At 40.0% G+C, this 27,138-nt stretch overlaps 1 protein-coding gene across 1 annotated transcript in view; it reads right to left on the minus strand.

Moving 5' to 3' along the window:
• The window catches only part of USP13 (ubiquitin specific peptidase 13), a 56,193-nt gene that overhangs the window by 11,086 nt on the left and 17,969 nt on the right, over positions 1-27,138 (minus strand). Inside the window, exons 4-13 of the mRNA XM_076341320.1 lie at positions 19,754-19,875; positions 19,184-19,326; positions 18,800-18,984; positions 14,314-14,408; positions 12,518-12,705; positions 10,774-10,845; positions 10,420-10,513; positions 5,696-5,821; positions 4,180-4,333; positions 1,669-1,843 (exon numbers count right to left, since the gene is read on the minus strand). Coding sequence (XP_076197435.1) covers positions 1,669-1,843; positions 4,180-4,333; positions 5,696-5,821; positions 10,420-10,513; positions 10,774-10,845; positions 12,518-12,705; positions 14,314-14,408; positions 18,800-18,984; positions 19,184-19,326; positions 19,754-19,875 — 1,354 coding nt within the window. The remainder of the gene's footprint in view (positions 1-1,668; positions 1,844-4,179; positions 4,334-5,695; positions 5,822-10,419; positions 10,514-10,773; positions 10,846-12,517; positions 12,706-14,313; positions 14,409-18,799; positions 18,985-19,183; positions 19,327-19,753; positions 19,876-27,138) is intronic.

The following is a 27,138-nucleotide window of genomic DNA, read 5'->3' on the forward strand; positions in this document are numbered from 1 at the left end:
ACTCCCTTTCTAGTAACAGTAGCATTGTCCATGAGGTATCAGTCCACTTATAAAGCATTTCATCAAGCAAAGGTAAAAAAGCCGTCATTTGTAGTTTTTCACATGAAAAGTGCTATATAAAAAAACCTACACGATATTGTTTTTGAGCTACTATGATCTTTATCAAAATAGAGAATGACTCTTGAGTTTAAGGGGATCCCTGATATTTGCCCACTTAGCAAAAAGAAAAAGTTTAATCTTGAACACAATGTAACATTATATGTACCACCATTCTCCTCCTCTATGCTCCCATTTTCCCCACATTTAATCTCCTGCATCCTTCCCTTTACCTTCCATTCACACATGGCATCCTTTCTTCTAATTCACCTAACTCTCTGGATAAAATACAGTAAATGCATCATAAATGTAAGGCCTTCCTACCATACTATAAATAACTACTTTCTAAATTATTGTTAGCACCACCTTGCAATTTTAGTAACTTTATCATCTGCAGCACGAAACTTTTGAATTTTAAATAGCAAATTATTCTTCATCTTTCAATGCTTTTAAAGACCTAGGGGATGAAGAACAGCTGAATTACAAATTAACCCTGGATCTATTTAAAAGACTAGAATGTTCTTCCAACATATTCACAGTTAATACAAAAAACCTTTTAGATTTCTGCCACATTTTTCTCCACCATGTGCACTTGTCTCCCAATTTTCAATACAATGTCAGTGAAACTGTACGCTAAGACAGCAATGAGTCATTGATATGTTAAGTGATCTAAAAACAGAAGGTACCTAGCCACAGCAAACCAGTTGCAGAGCCCAATTTTCAACCACTCCTTGCTGCTGACATAGAAATGGAACTGGATAAGAGACTAACTCTTGTTCTCAGCAAGAAATACGGCCCTTGAAAATTGCACTGATCTCTACCTTCCGTCTTACTACTTCTTAATGCTTTTTTAAGCCCCAAATGTTCTTGGTTCTTTTATCCACCTGACTATAAACACAGAAGATGGGTTCCTTCTTTTATATGTCCATCTTGTATCATGGCCCCATGTAAGTGACAGCAAACTTAACAGATGCAACCAAACACTGTAGCATACAAAGATGATGTGTTGAAATCCAAACACAAACAAGAAATAAACATAAAACATAACAACATAAACCCAAAGTTTTCAGCATAGCACTTCACAAATGGAAAAATTTCCACCCATCTAAAGAACTTTCTCACAAGAAACACCAACTTCGTTTACTTCACCCTGTTTTGTTGCCACACAATGCCCTTCAACATTTTTAGTCAAATCAAGACATCAGACTAAGCACAGAGATCCAGACTGTATCTCCTACTACACAGTACAGAGCTCTATCACTAGTTAATACACAGGATGCAATTTTAAAACGTGGGCAGACAATTAAGCTACAAGCATTTGAAGTTCAAGCTCTTAACAACCAGACTGCATCACCTCTTGAAGTTTGACAGTTGAGAACAATTTATTTCCTGCTCAGTTGGTCATTACAACTCGTCAGGCTTGATCTGCACATTACATTTATAAGCCCCAGCACTAATACAATGCCAAAGCCCACTATGTCTTTGTCTACTTCTCTCTGCATCACGTCCAAGCGGGATAAGCACAGAGCACTACGATATAGGTTTTTAATAGGCAGCCAGACACACACTCACTTAACTCCTGCAGATTTTGCTTGAAGGGCACTGCTCCAGAAATCCTCTACATTATTTGGTTCAGAAAAGGCCTGCAGACACGCACTAAATGGGATCTTGGCACGGACAAGCTCTGGTGGAGCTCTCCTTGCAGCTTCTGCTTCTCGCCTCTTCAATTCATAGGCAATTAATTCATCTGAGAAATATACATGACACTAAAAGCTAAATAAAGATTGTTGTGGTTATGAAGTCCCTCACCAGTCTTATTTTTGCAAGTTTTAGAAATACAAAAACCTACTTATCAATAAAACTTTTACATGGCTTTAACTAGACATCAAATCTTTTTGTATGCATTCCGGTCAGGAGCTACACTTACAACCACATCTCTTTTTTGAAGGTTTCTGTTCATGGTGAAAACACAGAACTGGAAATAGTGGGCAACAGGCAATTAAAACCTTGCCATGACAGACAGAATCCTGTGTTAATAGTAACACCAAATACCACTTTATCAGCTCAATCTGACTTTGGAAAATTATTGCTGTCTATCTGTGTCATCTGACTTTCTAGACAGGACAGGATTATGTATGAGCTCGAGAGTCCTGACACTGGCAAGTTGAACAGCGTGATATGATAAATTCATAAACTAATATACCTCCTGAGCCATTATGTGGAAATAACATGCTCTTTTATAAGCAACAGAATCATCACTGAAACTGATGAACAAAGAATGCAAAGTTCTCCAAAACTTATATTTTCAAATCAAAATGGTCTTTTTAAAATACATCATCCAGTTCAAGGAGTTGTGGGCTAGGTGACAAACAGTAGGTAGAATTCTGTCTTGTGTTATTTCAAAGGATCTGATCAAATAACCAGAATAGTTCATTCTGACTTTAAAATATTTTAAATTTTGAGATTATAAAGGAAACCAGAGGCACATCCCCCTTCTAGTGTTCCTGTGATGTCCCCTTCACTTCCACCTCAAGCATACATTTATTTACCTCAAGCACACATTAGCAGGACTAGGGAAGTGATTGTCCCCCTGTACTCAGCACTGGTGAGACCACACCTCAAATACTGTGTTCAGTTTTGGACCCCTCACTACAAGAAGGACATCGAGGTGCTGGAGCGTGTCCAGAGAAGGGCAACGAGGCTGGTGAGGGGTCTGGAGAACAAGTCTTATGAGGAGCGGCTGAGGGAACTGGGTTTGTTTAGCCTGGAGAAAAGGAGGCTGAGGGGAGACCTCATCGCTCTCTACAACTACCTGAAAGGAGGTTGTAGCGAGGGGGGTGTCGGTCTCTTCTCCCAAGTAACTAGTGATAGGACGAGAGGAAATGGCCTCAAGTTGCACCAGCGGAGGTTTAGATTGGATATTAGGAAAAAATCTCTTCACCGAAAGGGTTGTCAAGCATTGGACCAGGCTGCCCAGGGAAGTGGTGGAGTCACCATCCCTGGAGGTATTTAAAAGACGAGTAGATGCGGCGCTTAGGGACATGGTTTAGTGGTGGACTTGGCAGTGTTAGGTTTACAGCTGCACTTGATATTCATAAAGGTCTTTTCCAACCTAAATTATTCTATGACTTATTATCTTAGTCTGCAAGACTCTTCACCATTGATTGCAGGCACAACCAAGATTTGTCATTAACTCCCTCCTGCTCCCAAGTCTTCCAGCCTCCTCAGCCATTTTCTCCTTTAAAAACAAGTATGCTTTCCCAGGCAGCCCCCAGGCATGAAAATATCATTCCTGTATATTAAATCAACGTCCCCCATTTCACCTTCCTTCCCTCCTCTCCTCAAGCCCAGGATATCCAAATCCTGTATTTTGGCTTTATAGATGACAAGCTATCTTATACCCCTATTCTCTATTATCACATTAGATCTTATAATCTGCTGCTAACCAACACAAAGTTGATTTGGGTTTTTTTGTGTGTGTATGTGTGTGTGTGTTTGTTTTTACAAGATATTCATTAGCTAGTATGTTCAGTTCCTTTTTTAGCATTAAGAAGTTTTTATATACTGGTTCACTGTCCAGGACAAAGGAAATCCATTCCTAATGGGGATCTTTGGGCACACACACGCACAAAAAACAAGGGTAAATAAATTGTATTACAAGTGGTGTGGCACATCCCTGGGTCAAATCCAGGTTAAGGCTGTAAATCACAAATCTCTGACATCTTTATCATACAAACTGCTACCATTCTTGGTGATATATTCCTGAGTGGTGACACTTAATGGTGGTCCCACAGTCTGAGAAGAAATCTGTCTGAAAACTTGCCAAGAGTATCCAGGTAGAATCCTTCTTCCCTAAAAATATAATCAGGGACAGTAAAGCCACAAGCTGATGTGTGTTTAAAATCTCCTTTAAAGAAAACCAAGCCAAGTAACTTTCCCCTGATCAGTTCATTGGTTTGATTTGCCACAAGACCTTGAACCATTCTATCCATACAAAGAGACCACATGGAAGTGAGAACTTCAATCCCTCATGGTTGAGAGAGTCACCAGAAGGTCAGCCAATGGACCAGTTTCTTTCTTTACCTTTGTTCGTTGCTGCCTCCATGGCAACAGGTAACTGCATGATATAGTCCACCCTCTCTGTGTAGCGGACCTTTCTGGACTGGCAGCATTGTGTGCGTTCTTCCACCAGGAACCGGAAAACATCACTAGGGTTTTCTGAACCTACAGGGTTCCTCTGAAAGGAATATTAGATCCAATCATTTAAGTGTCAAACATTAAAGTGATCAGAGAACCCAAAGGCTGCTGGTTGTTTTATGGCAAGCACAAAGATGCCAATCTTGCACCCAGATCTGACAGCTCAGCTTGCATTTTGTTGCATGCAGAACTTTTGCACCCACAGAGAATCCCACTGAAGTCCACAATGTCTGCTGCATACACAGCAGAATCTTTCTACACATAGTCACTTGCAGAATATGTACCTAATGAATCTGACTAAGTCAAGGTGAACAGAAGAAGGTAGGAAGGTGGCAGGTTATAATAAAGATAGAAAGCTGAGGTAAATAACATGGAGGATCCTTTCAGCAAATAGAATTGCTCTTACCACTCCGAATCTGCACTGAAACAGAACAAGCAACTTGTAGTTCATTATCCAGATGGGAATGTCATACAAATAATATACCTCCTCTTTATTGTTCATGTTAATGTCTGTTATCAGGCAAAAAACAGAAAAATGTCTTTAACCACCCTGTAATCAGTACATGCGTTTTGGGATGTGGAACATTATGCATGCAAATGTAAATAACTTCATCTAGACTGTAACGCATGAATAAACACACTCAATTCTTGGGGAAAATGGGAAAAAGAGGGAGGAAGGATGGACAAGAAAGAAATGCTTTAAATCAAAACTGCATGTATTTGTAAATTTCCTTCTCAGAAAGACAGCATTAAAATTCACAGTACTGATTCTTTTACACACAGCATTGAGCTGGAGCTCAGTGGAACTAACATTTTATACAGAAATATTCAACTGACAAATAGTCACTTTGCTTTCAGCAGGGGAGTCCTTCCTCCTATTATGATTCAATGACATACAGCTGGGATTTGTAGAAGAACTGGACATGGTAATTAGTTTGCTCCCAACGATGATATAAATTTGGAATAATAATAATAATAATAATAATAATAATAATAATAATAATAATAATAATAATACCCAATTCATTAATATTGCAAGACAGACTTCAATATGATAAAGAAATGGATAGCATGTAATCATAAAACAAACAGCAATTTAAAAGGACAGTCACATATGTTTATAAATCTTGTATCTTGTACAGTGATGCTTGACCTTTCTATATCTCTTGCAGTCGCTATCAGCGGCATTGGCCCTGTGTGTGGTCATGCAATAGTCTGAAGTAAAGAGAAGGGAGAATTAAAGAAACAAATGTTTCTAAACTAAAATCCATTTAAATTAGTGCCATTTTCTACATATCCAAGGCTAAAAAGAATATAATTAAAAAAAAGAGCCACTCATAACAGCTCTGCCCTCATTGTCTAATATAATCAGGAAAAGAAGCAGTAATTCAGATTTTCTCACCTCTACTAGATTTATAAGATGTAGGAAAAATTCTTGTGCGTCTTGTTGTCTATTAGAGGAAAATTCTGGGTGGCCTTTACTTATAAATGCTTTAAACATTCGGGGAGATATTCCATTGTGTTGAGGCTAAATAAAAGAAAGAGAAACCTTTTAAAGAAGGATTTTTATTCATTCCTGGACCAAATATCCCAAAGTCACTCCACTAGATCTATCTACGGCCCATTTCTGCCACTGGAGACATGATAGTTTCAGTTTCATCCAGTTTTCCATTGTAATAAAAATGGAAAGGGTCCTGAAACATGATTTGGGGGTTTTAGAATATGTTTGATGACATAGTTCCTACAGCGTTCACTCTATCTGATTTTTCTATGGCATTTGCAAGTTAAAAGAGATTACTGAAGGTTTGCTAAAGGTTAGTAGTTTTCAGAAAGGCTAAATGCCTACACTGTTTTTTAACATTTGACATTCCTTTCAGAACCCTGTTCCACGTAAAAGTACATGGGCATTGAAGCACTTTGGTATATCAGCTAACAGCTTTACTCAGGTCAAAACTTTTCCAGAGATCTCTACAGAATCAAGCAGAGAACAACTAATGTGTGCAGCAGGCATTCCCAGATAGGTTGTTAAGAACAGACATGAATTTGCAATTTGCAGGTGTTGGTCATGTTGAAGGACCAGAACATACTGCCTTTAGCCATTCAGTTACATGAGTACGAAACTACCCTAAATCAGAAAATCTCTAGCTTCCAGGAGAGTCCTAGTTTCGACTTTCTCACCGTCTGTACCAATTTAAGAAGCCTCCCCAATCACCCCAAATTGCATCCTCAAGATAACACTAGCTATTATCCCTTTTAAATAACACTTTTGAAAGGGTCAGAATCTTTTACTCAGATTTGCCCTCATTCTCCATGAGACCAAATAATTGCCAAGACAATCCAAGCAAAAGCGTAGCCTTTAGGATATGTCAGAGGCTGTTAAATACTCAGCCAATCTCATTCTTTACTACAGTTGCGCTACCATACCAATATAAAAATAGAAAAAGCAGCATGAAATGGAAGGCATTTAAAACACACAGTGAAAGAGCAAAATTTTATTCTTGGTTTCACCAGGGTAAGGTATTCCTAGACCCACTGAAATCAGAAGCAGATTCTCAATTTTCATGCTTTTTGAATTTCTGGCAGTACACCAGTAACCACATTAGGCTAAGATGCTCTTTAAAGGCTCTCATAAAGAGACAGAGTCTCAGTATTGCTTGAACAAAGAGAAGTTCTAGGGATTTCTGAATCTTGGGTTATATATCACTTCAGTGTCCTCAGCTGCCTTGCATCAAAGCTAGGACTGGGGAAAGAAATGTATAAACTAGCTCAAATTACTATATACCAGGCTTCTTTCTATGTCAGAAGCAAGAATACGGCAAGGTGGCACATTTGCCCTGATGTATAATGCAATGAGTTTGGAATCAAGCCTTGTTTCCATCTATACACTTTTTATGCAACCATTTGAGCAGGAAGAAGAGAAACATGCCATGTGTGACAGTCTATAGAAGAGGATCAGATCTTGCCCTCTAAACCCTTTCCACCTCAAGGACAAGAAAAAATAACAGAAGAAATAGCAAAGCTCTAAACAGAGAATCAAGTCCTAGCTGATAACCCTTTAGGCTTTCAGCCTGTTTTTAATGTTAAAGTGGGTCCAAGAAAACTGCTGCCATTTCCACACTAAACTCCTGTGGTGAAAGATTTTAGCTCCACAGTACCATGAATATTTATAGAGTACCTAGCATACTTTCCCCATCAACAGTTGCAGAACAGTTTAGCTAAATATAGACTGTGCTGGACCACTGCAGATCTCTCATTAATGCTTTTACAGGCAACAACTCCCAAAAACTTTGGATGAATTCCAAAGACCCAGAAAGCTACAGAACTTCTTTGCATGTAGGAGGGGAAAAAAAGGTGAAAGAATAAAAATAAAATGAATAATTGATTTTATAGACACAAAGCAGAAGCACTTGAAAATGCTGAAGGTCTGAAATCCTATGCAATTATATTTATTGTAAATGTCAGTACAACTCTCTGGATGACAAAGTACTATCTGTATGTATACCAGTATTATCGGGGGGGGAAGACACCAAACAAAAAGCACACACCCAAACCGATAAAACAGATTTGTATGCCCAGAGTGAGGGAATGGAGAAAATATCTATACTTGATTTTTTTTTTTCCTAAATAAATCTTCAATACAAGAAAGAACAAAAGCAGTAAAAGCTGTTTCAAATCCTAATACGTGCTATGAATTGCTTGATAAGGAAGTCATCTGATGCATGTAACTACACCTTTATTAAACTGAACTTATGAACAACACAAGTATTGTTAAATGCCGGTAGATGGCTATTACTACCTGACAGAGTTTTATACAATCTGTCATGAAAAAGTTCTCAATATCTCATTGCTAGTAGTGGCTGCTGGGCTAAACATGGAGGTGTAGCTTTATTTGAATGGTTCAAGTCCCTGAACTTCCAAGCACATTATTCTTCATTCATATCCTGTATGCGTTTAAGAAAGCAGGTCAGTCAGTATACATAATTTACTGTGAGGAGTCTGTGAAATCTATTCCACTATTCCTTAGTCACAGTGATGCGCTGCTAAGTTTTAAACATTATTTAAAGGAACCAAGCAGGATTCATTCATTGTTCCAAAACAATGAATAGCTACTGTACAAAGCAATTACTCAGGAGATAAGGATTTTCAGATCATGCAAACTACTCTGTACCAGATGCTCCATCTTTGTCCAAAATCCCTTTGGCATTCTGACTTCAGAAGGAGAAATTCCTGTATCAATAACTGATCAATGAAGGTAGAAGAAAGTATCTATTTCCATGGAAACTATCAGCATGATTCTGTGACAGAAGCATGCATGACTTCTACTGTGTACAAAACTACAACTTGGTGTCAGAAATTCTTTCTCCATGAAGACAGCTCTTTTCTACAGGTTATTATTTCAGTATTGGTTATTAATTGACCTTTCATTTCTAAATATCCCATCTGTGGAGTCTGTGGTTTGACTCCACATGCTGCTTGGGGTCACAATAACAGAGGTTGGCAGGGACACAAATATATTCTAGGTCCAGTTTTCCCAGCATCAGTCTAAACAAGATGTTTCAAGGTAGATGGTTTGAATAGTAAACCAAATCTAAAACAACAGATTCGCTTAGGTAGACAATATTGTCCCAATAACTAACATTTTGCTTAAGACAACTGTTAATTGGATGACCCTAGGGAAAACAAAGGCAATTCCAAAAGCAGCAGTGTTTGAGCAGAGAGGCAAAATCTGAACTAATCTCACTCTCCAAAGGCTGATGTAAACTTAAATCAACTTACAAAAAGAGAAGAAACTTTTCCATCTCACCACTAAGCTACCCACAGCTTTTCTTCTTCACAAAAGCAAGCAAGAACAGGTAAAAAGATAAACCAGTGAATCAAGCGGTGCCCATGAACCTTGTTAATACAAATAGATCAGTCAGGCCTTCGTCAAAAATTATCCTTACTGCTAAAACCAAAAGACTGTCGGACAAAGAATATGAAGAGGCTTTCTGATGACTGTGAGAGCGAATGTATTCATTGCTGGATGAGGAAGAAGCACAGACGGATGAAGACACAGGTCTATGGATGTTACAATGCCAACACATGCCTTAATGATTTTTGCAGCATAAGAGAAAAAAGCTACTTTCATGTTGCAGAAGAACAACACAACGGCAATACGAAGATTACAGAACCAACAATACTGGAGTTCTCGAAGCTAGATAGATATTGTGAGCTAAGCATCTGTTTTGCTGCAAAATTACTGCAAATTACAGTAGAAATAAAAGTCTCCCACTGGTAACACTATGACAGAGAAGTAAAATTCTGTATTACATAAACATGGGAAAAAAGGTTGTTTCATCCTCCAATTCCTCTTTCCTTTGTGTCTAGCATGTTAGCTGTACCGTACTTGCCCCTCAGTATACCTTTGTTCTGAAATTGCCTATTCTGAGAAAGCTAATTCCAAGGTTTTTTCTATTGTGAATTATTATAAATCAGGATATATACATTGTTCTCCCCAGGCTGTCCAGCAATTAGAGTTTCAATTTATATCCAAAACCATGTATACCACTGTGTTTCCATGATAGATCCCACTGGCACAGACATGCTTCTACATGATTTCTGTACCATGAAATACTTGAATAAAGCCCCAGTGGACATGGCTCTGCATGGCCCCTCCTTCATCTACATGAAAGCCTCCAGCACCACTTAATCTTGCATTACCTAGACAGCTTCTCCTGAGATCAGGTGGAATATTGTCAGACACTTCCTGGAAACAACTCTTTAGTTCTTTATACTTCTTTCTGAAATTTAAAAAGGGTTTAGGAGTTTGCTTCCAAATACTCAGGACTCTCTAGATAACTTTTTTTTTTTTGTTCCTCAGAGAATATAAACGTAAGTTGCAAGTTCTATGAACTTTTGCACTCCTCACTGGAGCAGCAGGATACTTTATTAGCAGAACCAATGGTTGCTTTAATGCTTTGCACAAATAGCCCCTGACTAATATATTCCTGACTAGAATCCTGCACATTCCACCTTGCTAAGCAGACCATGCTGGATCCATGTGTTCTTCAATGCCCAGCACCTGTTCCCTTTTCTCAGGATATCACTTTTACCTAGTTACCAGGCTGCACAAACTCAGTCAAATACCTTGTGTTCTTCTTTCATCACCTGCTCAATAAGCTCAGATTTCATGGGTGGCTTAGAGTATTGGCCTGAAAGGAGGCCGTGTCCCAGTTTAGCCCTGTAGGGAAGAAAATGTCAGGGTGGAAACAAACGTGAGAAAAACAGAAAAGAAGAGAAGATTTTTATTCCAAGCAAAAGTTTACTGTCTTTGACCCCCGATGAAACATCGTATCTGCAACTAAGCGGGCAAACCTTCCCATTCTACCTTGCGCCATATTTCACTTTCAAGCCCATGCAGATATGTTCTTCTGCCCTGCCATTAAATCATTTAGATTCTATTTAACTTGACCAAGTAAACCACTGAGAAATGTCACTTACATCTGAGTGTTGAAATCTTGTGTTGGATCAAGAGGAGAGTAGTCAAATATTCGTGGAAGGTTTCCCACATACCTGGGCAACAAGAACAAAACAGAAACATTAAAATATTGCAGCTAGATTTACTCAAGGATATCCTAACAGATCCTCAGCCCTCAGCAGTAATATAATCAGCAGGCTTCCTCTGGGCTAACAAGTCAAATTTTGTATCATAGCAATGACTTAATCTATCCCTAGTGAGTGCTTCTATCATGGAAAAATAATAGTAAAGAAATTAGGAAATGGACATTTAAGTTTTGCTTAGAAGCTTCTAGCTATAAAGGATATGGTGCTGTTCATCCGGAATTTAAATTCTATTCCTTGATCTTGAAATAGCTGCAGGATAGTGTTGCTCAAAACCATAGAGCTGGCTTGAGAACCGATGTACTTTCTACTCCTAACCAACATCGCCAAATAAATTCCAAATTTGTATCAGGACCAAAACATGTAAAAAAAGTTTCTATTGAGTTTCTTCAGAGAAACAAAGGCTAACTCCTGACAACAAACACTGAGGTATATATTGTTCTAGCCAGTGCGTTGGAAAGTGAAGCATTTAGTAGCACACTATCTGAGCATTGCTTCCCCTGAGCACAAGAAAACCAGGCTAGGTAGGTATGGCCATGCTGAAAGAACACATCTAATTTCTGTCTGGTCCCTCTTTCATCAAAGATCTCCGCTACTTTATTGATACTAAGTGCTCCAGGTAACTCCAAGGACCATGCTATGGAAAACAACCTCCCTCAGTAAAGTCCATTTTGATATTTTTTGAAAATGCAGGTAGAAAAGCTGGCACTTAATGAATCTACAGACTATACTCCATATGGCTTACAAAGTAAACAAACACAAGTTTTCTCCCTCTTCTTCTCCAGAAGGCAATTGCTACATGAAAACCTGGGAGGCTTCCCAAAAATCTAAAAGCCTTACTTCCAGCACACACACTACTACTGCTATGGAATGAAAGAGCGCTCTGAATTTTATTGCAAACCATATACTGTCCTTTATAAAAAGGCTTCTCTCCTTGGAGTGATGTGTTCAGTTTTGATCAGTCAAGAATATTTCATATTCTTCTGTTGTGCTTATGATGGACAGCAGGCAGACTCAAACAAAAATGCTTTTGTCCTTTTACTCTTAATTGTTCAGTGGAAGAATATGCTCACGCTGCCCTTTTCATGAAATGAGAATTTTTTTTTTAAATTAGAATTTTAATTAAAAAATGCCTCTGATAGTTTCCCTCTTCTTAGCCAGACCTGCATGCAAAAGGTGCATTGCTTTTCACTAGCATGGATCAGTATTAACATGTTTGTGCCAGTTCAGTTTTTTGCACAAATGACACTGGAGCAATAGAATGACTCCTGCAGCTATACAAAAGCATGGGCCAGTACAAAAAACCCTAATGTGATACTGAGATAAATATAGAGATATGTATATAAAAAGCAGAGACAGAGCAATCAAGTTTACAAGGTGGCATATGATTTCCCACCACTGAAGCTAAGTGAGTAAGTTCTATTTCAAAGGCAGACTGGGTTTTGTGTTCCAACTTTTTGCAGAACAGAACAATACAATCATTAAATCCTCTAAGCGGCCACTGAACTGACTGAAAGAGACTTGTTTGCAGGTGAGACAAAAATTAAAATACCATTTTGCTTAGAAAAACAAGAGATTGAGGAATGCAGCAGCTAGTGACAAGAACTAGTTTGAAGCTACTTACGCTCGCTGGAACTCTGGGATGCTGAAAATGGCTTGCATGACAGCACTGAGGTAGCAGCTATTTCCCAGGTTCTTCATGCCGGTGTATCCTGGGCCATACATGGGCTTGAGTTTCACACCAGCTTCCTGAATCACTTCCCATTCAGAGACTCTTGGTTTTATATCATTATCTCTTAGCCCATTCTCTGTCTGAAGGCAACAAGATTATTTTTTTTAATCATCTGTTTAACTTCTGCAACAATTATGTTGCTGCTATCATCATCACCAACTTTGCGATCTATACTCTAGAAAAGAAGAGCCAAATCAATGGGCAAAGGGAGGTAAATCCTGCATGTAGGGGAGAAGATCAGGGTCAGAAGGCTAGCAGCTTGTTCTTCCAATATACCTCTTAGCTCTTTACCACAGACCACCGGCTCTTGGAGTGTTCCTAGTTACGACCTCAATGGGAGCTTCACTTCTCTCAGGGCTGTGACCTCAAGCCTCAGCATCAAAACACTGCATTTTTTCAGGTTTCATATTCCATTTGTAATGGCCAGGAACAGCTGCTGCTGTAGAAGCTGGTCCTAGCAAACAAACCAGATGAAAAGCTGCAGATCCAAGAACTCTTCCCTTCTTCCAAATGGGAAAAGCCAAAATTTGTGATGCTCAAGTTTCTCCCCTTTACAGCTCAGCTTTCAGCTTGTAGGTACAGGTCACTACAGTGTCATTTACTGCTAGCACTACTCCGCCACTTCAATAAGAATTTTTCAGACTGGTCTGAAGACCAGAGGCAAAAACTTTGCAACGGCTGAGACTGAGTTTTCAAGGCTGCTGAGTAAAACAGGTTTTCCAGAAAGACCACTGGATGAAAGAGACTTTTTATTCATGATATTGGCAAGGAAATTAGTATACCAAAAATATTATTAGTACCACAAAGGCTTTTGAAATTGCAGTTTAACTCTTCTCTATCATTTTAGAGTTGTTATTAGTTTCCTCTCCATTTGGAAAATGAAATACGCTAGTATTAGGTTTCTTCATTTTTAACAGTTTTCTTGTTCAGGTTCTCAGGTAGTGATACTAGGCTATGTGCTTCAGTGAAAAAATAAAAACACCTGCCTTTATAGCCATATTCCATTCAGACTTCTTGATCATTTAAACAGAACTGGAATCAACACCCAGTAAAATACAAATTATTAAAAGGACTTCTCTACTAATACAGACCAGCAACAAGTTCAGGAACAGAACCCTTTTTGCCCCGGTCCCTTTCTAGTGTACCACACCATAGACCATGCTGTTTTCTAGACTTGAGAGAATGTATTTTTTCATTTTATAATGTATTTATTAACAAGACCTAAACTGAAATTTATAACTTTGCATAAAGAACCTTTCAACCACTTTTTTACTTATCCATTGCTTAGCTTATTTTTGCTAAGATTTGCGTCTGTTTACACATGCAATAGGCTTTCCTTCACTCACTGCAATTAAATATTCTAGATATTCTTCTCTAATTAAATGAGGTTTTTCATCTTGAAGGAAAATGGTGCATAACACACGAGAAGTGAAACATGTAAACTAAAGACTACAAAGGAACTCTTTTGGAAGGCAATTGTCAGATTTGAGAGTAATGATTCACTCAGACCTCAGAAAATAAAACACGAACTGGCTGGCTGAACTTTACAAAACTAAATACTATCGTAACAGTCTGAAGGAATCACACAAATACAAGCTACAAGTATCATTCTTCTCCTGTTTCTCTCCCACCCCCAACTAAACAAACAAAAAGTAAATAACAAACTAAATAAAAGATGGATTTCCTACCACTTGCATCTGCAGCATATCAATTCCGAAGTGTGCCAAATGTTTTGCTATATGTGGATCTAAAACCGGCTCCTCTTCATCAAAGGAATAGACATCTACAAAAGCAGAGAGAAACAGAGGAGCTGCAGTATCAAGTATTATCCCTTCTCTGTTTACCAACATTGCATTCTCAGTACAGGACTGCCTATATAAGATGCCTTATTCATATTCTCTAAGTTTAGTTACGACCAGCAGAAAAATGCAGACATCCATATAGCTCAGTAAATATCTTAAATATTCTCAACACAATCACCTCAACTACTCTCCTCAAAAGAAATTACACGCCCTCACAGTACTAAAACCTAAGAATATTTATAGTGATCATAATGTTTCCTCCCAAAAAATAAGAAACTTGTAGGGAAAACAAGGAACGGGGCATGCAAAATTCTCAGGTATGTGGCCAGTCCACATTTTGAATATGACAACAAGAGATTCTGAATTTTTGTGGACCTACTAGATACAGGCAGACACATTATAACTGTGAGTGTATGGAGCCAACTGACTACTGCCACTGGTATTCTAATTTCTAGTACAGTTTAAGGAATCCACTTATGCCCTTTTCCCACAGAAATGCAGGGAGAACTGAGAAATTCTTTATTAGAAATAAAGAGGTGTTTATTGGATTGGACTTGGAAGATTAATCTTGTGGTTAGGGAGAAAGGCCAATTTTGTGACTAAGGTGTCTTGCTTTATTGTATGGGAGATCTAGATTTCAGTTCTAGCTCTATGATAGGTCCTTATGGCCTTTGTAAGAGCCCATAAACATTTTGGCAGGGCAAAGTTCAAACTGTGGAGGGAAGCAATATGTCTAGTGATGATATTTTCATTATGAAACCAAGTTTAATAAATCCAACAGAAGGACAAAATGGTTGAGAAAGAACTCATTTTTAGTGTTTACCAAGCAAGCCCTGTAACGAAGCTGAGTCCAGAGCAGGCTTCACCTACTTGAGCAAATAACAATAAAGCTGCAGGCATCATGAAAGGATATGAGTGATAAGACATGCACTAGTAAGACTTGAACAGGCCTTCCATCTTTTCTCTTCTCTGGCCTGTTCCTCTGTAGTGAACAACTACTTCTCTGCTTCGGTCTCTACTCATACCAAAATCCAGAATCCCTCTGCCAGTCTGCCTGCACTTCTCTCAGCCAAGTTTCTTTCATGTCCAGCAGAGTTTCTCACAGTGACCTTGCCCCGTATGACCAGATCTAGGCTGACAGAGAAATCTTAGCCAGGAGAAAGATTAAACAAACTCAGAAGAAGAGAGCAGGAACCCAGATAAAGGCAGTTCACAGCACAAATACAGCTTCTGAAGGGTCCTTACCCTGCCCCTGACTCAGCCCATCACCTATGTAAGACTTCAACAAAAAAGCAGTCTCCTTGAAGGCTGCTAGTACCAAACCCACACTGAAATGATAGGTTGAAGGTTAGCCAAGACCTCAAAGACATAACACAACTTTTACAATTTACCAGCCCTATGAAAAACTTTAACTCTCTCAAACCAGGGAATTGTGCTTGAGTCATGCTGCCAGCTGCTGATTAGCCATCAGACCCCCTATTAACATTGTTCCTGATGACCAATGGCATGTGTGTGGCTGTAGCTGCCCATCTGCTGGAATTCCACTGTGTGGTAGCAAGCGTGCCCAGAAGACATGACTGTTCATCCACACACAAAAAGATCAGAACATTCCCATAGTTTTCTGGTGAGGTCACAGCACAGGCAAAAGGTCCTGTAAAGTTCAAACACTTAATGGAGTGAGATTACACATCAACTGGTCTTGGGTGACTACTTTCAACGTGGAAGCTTTGATTTTGTTTTTCCTCAGCTCTGGCAACTGAAGAGAGCGCAGCCATCTGGGACTACTGACCCAGAGCAGCAGAAATGGAACACAAGACACATTAATCTTTGCTCAAGCCCAGCTCTTGTGTCATATACTTTAGTACTTTCTGCTGTGTAGCCAACTTAAATTCATGGGAGAGAGACAGAAGTCACTTATTTCAAAAAATTCAAGAGCAGCAAATCAAAAAAAAAAAAAAGAAGGTGAGAGCCCCCAAACACAGGCCTGTAGTGCTGTCATATGGACTCTGGTAGATAAGGAATGTAGACAAGTCAGCAAATGTGACACACAAAAGCTGGTATCATAACAGTGAGAAAGGGGAAGAAGGTAGGAATATAAGGAGGAAAAAAACCAGAAAACCCAAGAAAAATCCGAGACAGACAACACAGAATATTATTAAACAGAGAATAATCATTATTATTCATACTATGGTAAGAAAAGAAAAACGACAACGCTACCTGTACTTCCTTTTCTTCCACAGCCCAAGATTTACGCCTGTTCTGGCTGTGTAGACATCACTCCTCCCTACTCAAACGATAACAGGCAATGGCAACACTGTCCCTGAAGAAACAAGTTGCACAGGATCCCCCAAAGAAATATCTGACACATGCTGAGATTAGCATCCACAAAGCAACTCATTCAAGTACCTGTCAGATAGGGCTTCCCACTGCCAAACCCCCATTCCATTCCTCAAACCAGTTTCAAACACGCAACCTCACAATGACTTGAAATGAAATCTAATGGCATTGTCGAGAGAGGCAGCAGGTAGCAGACTCTGCTGAGTAGTACTCAACCTGTTGAAGCAAGCAACTTTTCCGACTCTCTCATGCATCCTGTCCAAGGTCCAAGAGTGGAAGAAGTTTGATTCAATTTCTGCCCTGATCCCAGATCTGTTTGTTGACAGAATGCTACAAAATGGGGCTAACACCCCAGAAATCTTTTGTAATGTATACAACACAGATTTCTCAAGGAAAGGCAAGGACTTCTCCTCTGCTCCCTCTGTGTACATGTAGGGTAAGTATAACCTCTTTCTCCTTCTTACTGGTGTGAAAAAGGAGTAAGTTATGTCAGCAGAGGGACTAACGCTTATTACTCCCCTACCATCACCTCTTCACCTCCAGTCCAGGGAAGCAGAAACCAGACAGACTTTGCATCACAACCAGCCACAGAGCCTCTTTCCTGAAGCTCATCTGTCATCCAGCCCTATCGAGAGGTTATGATTACCCACTGCAACATAGATCAGAGAAAGAATAATTACTGAAAAGGAAACAAGAAGGGTTGGGGGAGGGAAGTCTTTCCTATAGGGAAACCAAGTAAACGTCATCCAGAAGAACAAAGGTCTGTGGAGAACAGCTGGTGCCCCTCATTCAGAGGGAAGGATGACAGCCTGTCCTTTATTATCCCAAAGGCCACGTAAAAGAGGAAGCAGCTGATCTGTGGGAGGCAGAAGGACAGCAGCTGTAAAGAAGCAAGTACTGCTGCTAAAGATAAGAAAGAAGAGAAAAAAAAAAATTTGAAAAAACCACTAAAGAATATTCTGTTTATTTTCTAGATGCAGTTGAAACCTACAGCTGGGCAAGTCCTAAACACCTTCAATAATTGACAGATTTGGATAGAAATCATCCAAGACCAGGCTCATACAAGGAAACAATATTCCATCTGGGATAGAAAAGAATGAATTTTGCTCAGTGTTTCTGTGGCACAGCTGGTTGAATCTGACTACAGCCTCCTTTCCCTGACACTGAATAGGACTTAAAGATGAAAAACTCCCAACTGACATGTGTTAAAAAAAGGGGCTGCTCTAAACAGCTATTTTTCATCCATATGGTCATAAGCACTAAAAACCAAAATATAATCATGCTATGTGTTCTTCCATTTTTTATTTCTCTGTACAGCTGCAGCAAAGGATCTCTTTGCTTATTACTTTTTCAGCTTCTCATGTTTTTACTCCATCTAATCCTCACACACCATAATCCCCTTCACAGCAACACTGCAGAATGTCACACTCGGAGAATATGCAAACAAAGATACATCTGTAGCTTTTTTCCCCCCTCTCAAGATCATCAGGCATTTTACAAATGAGCATCACAGCAGCCCCATGAAGATAAGCGTTCATTAGACTGAACAAAATGTTACCGAACAACAAGGGAAAATAGCACAGTTTCCAGCATGATTAAAAAAACATGCATGCCGTTAAGAACAGACTTTTCTGACTTTAAAAATCGTTACCCTGTTATTGTTTCTATGTTACGTAAGATTGAACCGTTTGCCCTAGCAAATGTAGCAGAACTGAAAAATACTGTTTCTCCAGATTCTGCTGTTTCAAAATAATACCATTCTTCTATTATAAATCTACTATTATACAAACCCAAAAAACTATTTACACCAAATATAAAACAGGAGAAGAGCAGATAAAAAAGGTAAGGGCTTTCTCCGAATGGAGTGTGTGTCATTCCCCCCAACCCCAACGAAGATTCACAGACTCACAGGGTTTTCTTTGCGAATCACTCTCAAACATTTGCACTAGAAGCACAAACCCACTTGGTAATAGAAACATACTGTTAGTCTCATGCACAAAAGATACCCCATCTCAGAACCTGCCAGGTGGCTGACCTGCTCCATCAGGAGTGATGGTTCCCAACTTCACGGCCAGGGGATAACCCGTCTCCTTGTAGTGCTCCACTGCATGCCCGTTCCCCCCACTGCCATCAAAGAACCACTTTCCACACAGCACAGAACCATCTGTCAGGTTTAGCCACAGATTCTCCCGCAGGTCACATTTTGAGCACTTCCAACCACTGCAAGAGAAAACAGGAAGAAAGGACAGAAATAAGTAAGGCAGGAACCAGTCCTGTATTTGCAACTATGGTAGGTCAAACCAAACAGACACCCAGCCTGGAGTCATGCAAAAGAATTGTTGGCTGAGTTGCTGGCTTTAGTTCTGTTACTCTGGACAGTATTAGAGAGCCTACAATGAACAAACCTTATTACCCTCACCTGGGGGGAATTCTAACACCATTGTCTAACTGTACAAGTGTTTTGGCATGTTTAGATGCCTGTAGCTCTTCTTCCCAGGAGTCAGGGTCCTGCTTCCTGTAGGGTGATTTTGCACTGAGGAGTGCATCACAAGCTATTGTCACCTGGAAGACAAATGTATGTCAATCAAAACCTAACACGATTCAGTGACTGGACAGAACTTGGCATTCAGCCCATTGCTAACCACATACAGAACTAGATATCAGTAAGACTATTTATATACTTAAATATGCACGTAATCCTCCAGATTGCAGTTGTTATTATTTTAGCAGGAGAGGAAGCACAACATGTGCTACGTGAGCTTCCCCGTGACAAGCTGGCATCATAATAAGGGAAGGAATACAGGAGGTAAAATGAAATCCAAGAAACAAAGACAAAGCAGACTTTTAAAAGTGACTGACTCTCTATTATAGCTGGTTAAGAAAGATCTTTATGTAAAAACAAGCACCACACGTAAGAAAACAAAGCACCATCTTGACAAAAACTGAAGCAGGAGACAATTCCTATCACCACTTGCACACACTCACTGACCAGTGCTGGTAACTCTTCTATATTGGGTAATGAGATTTCATAGTGATCAGGAAATATAATGAGTTTTGCTTCATCTTCATATTCAGAGTCATCACTGTTGAGATCACTGTTTGTCTCTAGATCTGGAAAACAAGATGGGGAATGTTAGGAGATTGTCCCGAGATCAAGGTTCCTAAATTGTGGCGGGGTACCACTATGAAGCATTGCTTGCCTGGCATCAGCCTGCCAGTTGACACTGTCAGTAGTTTTGTCTGGTTAGAAGTGTTTGTGAAATCCTGATCTAAACTGAAATCTAACCATCCTGCAAGAGGATGTTCTGAGGACCAAAATTTCCATCTTAATCTCATCCCCAGTCACAGCCGATTTAGCCCCCCTCCAAGCAGTGCACTGTTGCAGACATCACATTCTGAGAAGCAGCCAACAAAATGCTGCTTATTTTGGACAAAATTAGGACATAATACTGCTGTGCCTTTTACCCAGGATCTTGAAATGCTATACAATATGGATGCCAGATCACACTACCCATGCGCAAATTGCAGAGCAGGAGTAAGCACCTCAGTTTCAGCCCCCCATATTTTCCAGATCACAGACCTGGCTGAAACAAGCTATGGCTCCCATCCATCTTGAACCTGTGGCCTTTCCTCCCATGAAGATGTCCATGGCTGGAAGTATTCCTGCATCTCATCCATAGTCTCAAATAGCTACAGCAAGTACAGTTATACCAGCATTATCCCTCTCTTGCTAACTCCACTCTGTAACCTGTGTAACTATCTGTTTAAAAAGCACTTAGTAACTAATAAAGCTTTCCTTTGAAGATCAAGCCTTCCATAGTGTTTGTGTACACTCTTATTCCAGTATAAGGATGACTTTTTTTGCTTAAATATGAGCCTTGATCAAGCAACATCAGCTAAAATGCTTGTCCAGAAATAAGTAGACCCAGAGAGAAGACAGGAGGGTATATAAATAACAAATTGGCTTCATCAAAAACATAATTATCCCATAGTGACAAGACTGAGTTAAAATCTTGCTCAGTTCTTTCGAGGACAACTGAAAAAGTTAAGACCAAACATGTGCATGTTGTGTCAGACACTTCAAAAGATTCAACTGCAAGAATAGCCTGGGCAAGGATGGGATCTTCTGATCCTTCTCTCATCTGGAGATGCTGGATCTACTGCATTCCGATGTACCAGACAGTTACCGACAGAACAAGGTTCAACCAAGAAAGAAGATGCATTAGCAGTAGCTAAAGCTGGCTCTTATTTTCACTCCAAGTACATGCATATGCTTAATGAGTCACTCAATACTAAACGAGCATTGGCAGCAACCACTGCACCCTGGGAATGCCTGAAATCTCAAATGTATACTTGGGAGAGAGATGAGGATGACAGAGGCCAGATTCAGAAAACTAAGCTCTCTATTTACCCAGTGGGCAGTAACAGCCTGAACATCCTAAATGATAAAACAAGTATCAAAAGATATTTTAACTTGACCTGGAAAGACCACCTCTTAAGAGGAACATAATCCAGTTTCCATTCAATTCTTGGCTCACCTGCTGCACCAGCCAGTCCTGAGGGGTGACAACACCCACTGTCAGTGACTTGCAGCAGGACAACCTTTCTCAGCAGCAAACAACAAAAGCCCCTTCTCATCAGCTGAATATAAACACAGAAGCAAGAACTTTTTCTTATACTGAAAGCATAACATTTATAAAGAAAATATTAATTCATTACTAATTCCCCGAATCACACTATTTTCGCTAACTATCCCTTCCCTTACTGCAGCATAATAGACATAACCAGCGACCTTACTTTACTCCGGGCTTCTTTCCCAGCTTGTATTACAATCCTGTGTTTTGATAAAGGGGTGAATTTCAACAGATGCAGTCTGCAACAGTGTCCTGGTTTCGGCTGGGATAGAGTTAATTTTTTTCCTAGTAGCTGGTACAGTGCTGTGTTTGGGATTTAGCATGAGAATAATGTTGATAACACACCGATGCTTTAGCTGTTGCTAAGCAGTGCTTACACTAGTCAAGGACTTTTCAGCTTCTCATGCCCTGCCAGTGAGAAGCTGGGAGGGGGCACAGCCAGGACAGCTGACCCAAACTGGCCAAAGGGATATTCCATGCCATGTGACATCATGCTCAGTATATAAACTGGGGGGAGTTAGCCAGGGGAAGGGTAACCGCTGCTTGGAAACTGGCTGGGCATCGGTCGGTGGGTGGTGAGCAATTGCATTGTGCATCACTTGTTTTGTATATTCTTTTATCATTATTATTATTATTATTATTGTCCTTTCCTTTTCTGTCCTATTAAACTGTCTTTATCTCAACCCATGAATTTTACTTTCTTTTTTTTCGATTCTCTCCCCCATCCCACTGGGGGTGGGGGGATTGAGCGAACGGCTGTGTGGTGTTTAGCTGCCTGCCGGGTTAAACCGCAACAAACAGTAAGCTCTTTTGCTCTATGAAGCAAAGAAACTGAGTATCTCCAAGCTGATGATACATATGGCAACGCATCACAGAGAATTTTCTCTTAATGCCCAGAAATTTGATGGTGGCCAGCATAGGAGATGGTCGGTACTTTTGGTTTTGCTAACTATGACAGAGGTTCCTCAGAGAGGATAAAAACCTCAGTGTATGTTCAGACAGGTTTAAAGGCAGCAAACGCCTCTTCCAAGGGCCGGCAGTCACACACTTCGCTCAGCCACTAGAGGGAACCTGAGGACAGCTCACATCAGCCGCTGTTATCTGTAGACGTGTAAGACCCGCTGGTATTTTCATTTGCTTATGATACCAACATTAAGTTTATAGTATTTACAATCCACTATATATAAACAGCAATGACACACACTTCAGCTCATCTCACAAGCCAGACAACAACGGCCAGATAGTAGCGACTTTACTGCTACTGATCTGACCTGCATTTGAACTAGTGATCTAGGGATGAAAGACTGAGTATCCTATTAGCAATCACCTGCTGCCATCTAAGGACTTCATACACTTAGGAGCATCAGCCTTTTCTGTGCAATGGGTAGGGAAGGAAAATTCCTTTTTACCTTCTCAGGCTTCATACCATTCACGTTACCAGAAAAGCAGAAAACGATGTCCTGTCAGCATGGCATTCTGGATGTCTGACAAGCCAACATGGCAGCATCACACTTCTTATTTTAAAGAAAGATACACACATCCAGGAAAAAACCATGAGGATTTAACTGGCAGTCCCACTTTTGAAGGTGACCATGTAAAGCTGGCACACTTCCACTCCACACACCTACTCCCTCTGAATAGGAATTAAAAGGACCGACAGTGCTTTTTGGCAATTATCACTCTGAAGACAGTTTCTCAGGGTTCAGATCCAGTATGTAAGAGTGGGAAGGACTTCTAAGGTCACTGGCTGAAATCCCTTGATACAGCAGATGACCATATAAACTAATCCCTTTTGTTGACTGTCAGACAGGCCCCTTAACGATGTCCAGTTGAAAACCCCCAGATCACTACTCATATTTTTACATCTTGGCGTGTATGCGCTGAGAGCCATAGTTGCTAAGTTCAGTACGAAGTTCTACCTGCATTGTATTTTCTGTGCCTGTGCAAGGGCCAACATGGCTAAAGCATGAGCATAGATATAATAAAAACAGATGACTATTACTTTAGAAGGCAATGGAGCCACACTAAATGAGGGCAGAGGTTGACCCCGTAGCCACTGGGCATCATGTGCAGCCTGCAGGCAGTTTCGAACTTGGATGTTAAAACTAGTGCAGAATTTGACAGAGGAACAAGAGTAACTATAGAAAAGAGGAGCAGGGGGAAATCTACTTGCAAATGGAGCATATTTGATTAAAAATTACTGTAACACTAAAGGCACTGAAAAATATGAACTTTCAAGCACTATACAAAGCAAGCTGTTTCTTAGACAAGGATGTTCTTCCAAGATGCACTATGAGTACAAGAATCTCGGGCAAAAAAGTTTACTCAGTTCTAAGACAGAGCCACAAGACAACCAACCAGTTGGTAATCTTTTTAAAGAGCTGACAGCTTGGTGGTGAATGTCCACATGACAATGTTCCCCTTCTAGTGGACTAACAGCTTTATGGTGCCTCCTCAGAGCCCCAATTAAACATCATGTTCACTAAAACAAAGCGTCCGTAGGTCATAAGTGTTGTGTTGGGAGGCCAGGACAACAGGCAAAGCAAAATAACAGACACATTAAAATAGAGGCTTGACTGACATTGTTATTTTGGGCAAGTGGTCAGTAGAGTAAATTTACTCCAGCTCACAGGCATCACTTTAGTGATGGTGAGAAATGCATTGCTGCTAAACTGACTGAAAACAGCAGCTGGAAGTGGAAGACAGAGTACTGTAAACCAACCCACCGGCCGGGAAGAAAAGGAGTGGACATGCCCAGGTCAGATTTAGACAAGTTACCGACTGACTGTGCTAATAATAGTGGCATAAGGAGACTCCAGGCAGGACCCCCAAACAGGATTTCCTGTGCATATGGATGTGTCTGTATGCATATGAAAGGGAATACAAACATGAAAATTGAGTAAGGATGTTGACTAGAGAGCCTACAACTAATTTTGAAACACTAGAAAGATGTGTTAGGAATCTGGGCTTGATCCTGCTCTCACTGAAAGCAATGGACAAATTTGTATTGACTTGGAAGTGGAGGACTGAGTCTTTATATCAAGTAATTTCTTCCTGATGCCTCTAAATAATAATGAATTGCAGCAGCAGCACTTTTCAAACTATAAGCTATTCAGTTCATCTGTCTTCAGGCACATCTGAGACACTGACCTCATCAGATGAACTATGAAAAAGAAGAAATTAAAAAAAAAAAGATTCACTTTGCAGTCGTAACGTTCTTCTTTGTGGCAAAAGGAAAAGCTTTCTACTAGGATCATTTGGATCATTCACTACTTGTAAAATAACATTCAAATTGCTTGCTACATCTCCAAAGCATTAGTATGCTGTTCTTATTGCTAGATATAGACCTCACCCCTTGGATTGCTGGCACAGTCACATGTTAAACAAGCAAAGTTAAACCACCAAAATTCAAATTCTTCACTATTTTGCTAGCTGCATTAGCCTTTGTTAATCTAGCCTAATTTCCACAGTTCTACCTAAACCAGCAAACTATTAAGACTCTATTAGTGTAAGGTATCTGCTCACCATTCTGCACTCAACTCAAGCTTAGATGGCAAAGCCAGAAAGCAACAGGTTCACTCATGGTCTAATCAATTCCACTGCTACTGCTGGGGAGCATGCACAACTTTACTGGGCTAAAATTTAATATTCTCAGAAAACACTCAAATCCTCCTAAATCACAACTTTTCTATTCATAGATATATACTCTATATGTGCTTACTTACATAAATATAAACTTAAACCACTCAAACAGCTCGTGGTGAAAGTCCTCTTCAGAAGCTTACCAAATAAAAACATCCCTTCTGAAAACAGGGTTCTGCTACTGGCTGCTATGAGATCTAGGAGAGCTAAGTGGAGCTGTGGTCAAATCCAGTAGGGCCACTCTTATGAACGGTCTTTACACTTGGAAACTGTAGCTGTAAGTGCATTTGCTGCCGTAGGCAGGCATGTGCCATCCAGGAAAAGCTCAGCAAGTTTACACGTTCTCCCAGACTCTCTAAGTGGAAGTTTTCTCTTCCTTTCCGAGGCCTTCTCTGAGACCAGCTGTGTGTCATGGATACTGCTCCTCACTGACACTCCTCTCGCCAACAATTACCATCCTCACAGATCTGCTGACAGAGCTGTTCATTTGAGTACTTCAAAACACTTTTAATTGATGGTCTAAGTTAGCCCCGACTTTGCTCAAAACAGAGCTCACACAACTTGCTGCACTGGCAGATACTGCTATGGTAACTAGTCTGGAAGAGGACATCTGTCTACGGACAAGTTTTATGACAGCCACTCTGCCAGCCCTGTTTAGCCTAGAGTCCAGGCTCTGCCATGGACCAACAGATGCCCAGGAAGAGGGTACCAGAACAAGGCAAAAATGCGGTGATTCCTCCCCTCAGTGTATACCTCCTAGCTTCCAGATGTCTCTCTGGGTTTTTTTGTTTGTTGGGGGGGCACGGGTGTGTGGTTTGATTGTCTGTTTGGTTTTGGAGAAAGAGATAACAGGGGGAGATACTGCATGCAGCTGTGGTTTCTCTATTCAAAAGAGAGGTTCATTTCTTATTTATAAACCAAAATAATAGAGAATAAAATACAAAATGTCACTCTACTCCTGATGTTCCACTTGATTCTTTCACTGCTGCTGACAACTGAGCTGACATTTTCACAGAACCATTCACACCATCTCTCTCAACTACCTTTCTGAACAGTAATAGCTAATTTAGTCCACATCACTGTGCATGCGCAGTTAAAGCACTTCTTGTCTTCTTTGCATTTTTCAACATTTTCTTCATCTACTGTTTAGTTAGTAACATATTAAAAATAACTTTTAGATTTAATCTCTTAGATAATGTTAAATCAACCAGCAAACTCTATTTCCTAATTTTTCAATCCCTTTCCAGACCATTTACGATTGCATTAATTCTTCATAATTAGAACATTATGAAGGAGTCTGCTGATAACTCCTGGGAGTAACAGGTCCAGGGGGACTCTGCTGGTAACTTTCTAACTGTAAGAACTGGGCCTCCAATCCCTTCAACACAAGGATCTTCTCTCTTATTCTACTACCCCTTTTGACCAGGATCTTGTAAGGAAGATCACAGTACATCCTGTTAATTGAATTGCTCTTATTTACACAGTCACTGAATACGTAGGGGGACTACTACATATAATCCCAGAGTATTCTGGCAGACCCAGAACCATTACTTCACTTCGGAAAATCCACAACAGTTCTTTTCTGTTCTGTCATATTTACACAACTTTCTAGCAATTTTGATCCATTCTTTTTCTTCCAGATGGGCTAATATGAAAATTAAATTTAGTGATGATACTTTTCCTGGTCCCATCATGCCTTTTTTTTTTTTCCAAAACTGGTATCACATTTACCATACTGTTGCTAATTTAAACAAGAGGTTGCATACCAAAGACAACAGTGCAGCTGTTTCTTATCTGAGAACCTTGTGAAGTCATGGGGAGCTATCATCTTGTCCCATCAATTAATTTCTTTCCATTTTACAAACTGGATCTAAAACTTCTTTGTGTGATAGCCACACATATTGACAAGCACAAAGTATCTTCAAACTTGCTAGCCTAGATAACAATGCAGTGAAGATACTACTCCATGCATTGTGATGCAGTCTGCTTTAAATATCACCCCAAATCCCCTGAAAGCTTGCACAGTCTGAGCTGAAGTTACCATATCCACACTGCCTAGCAACATCTTAACAATCTAGATTAAAGGCAGTTCTTACAT

This window comes from Aptenodytes patagonicus, chromosome 6 (assembly GCF_965638725.1).
Source record: "Aptenodytes patagonicus chromosome 6, bAptPat1.pri.cur, whole genome shotgun sequence".
In the NCBI taxonomy this organism is placed as follows: domain Eukaryota; kingdom Metazoa; phylum Chordata; class Aves; order Sphenisciformes; family Spheniscidae; genus Aptenodytes; species Aptenodytes patagonicus.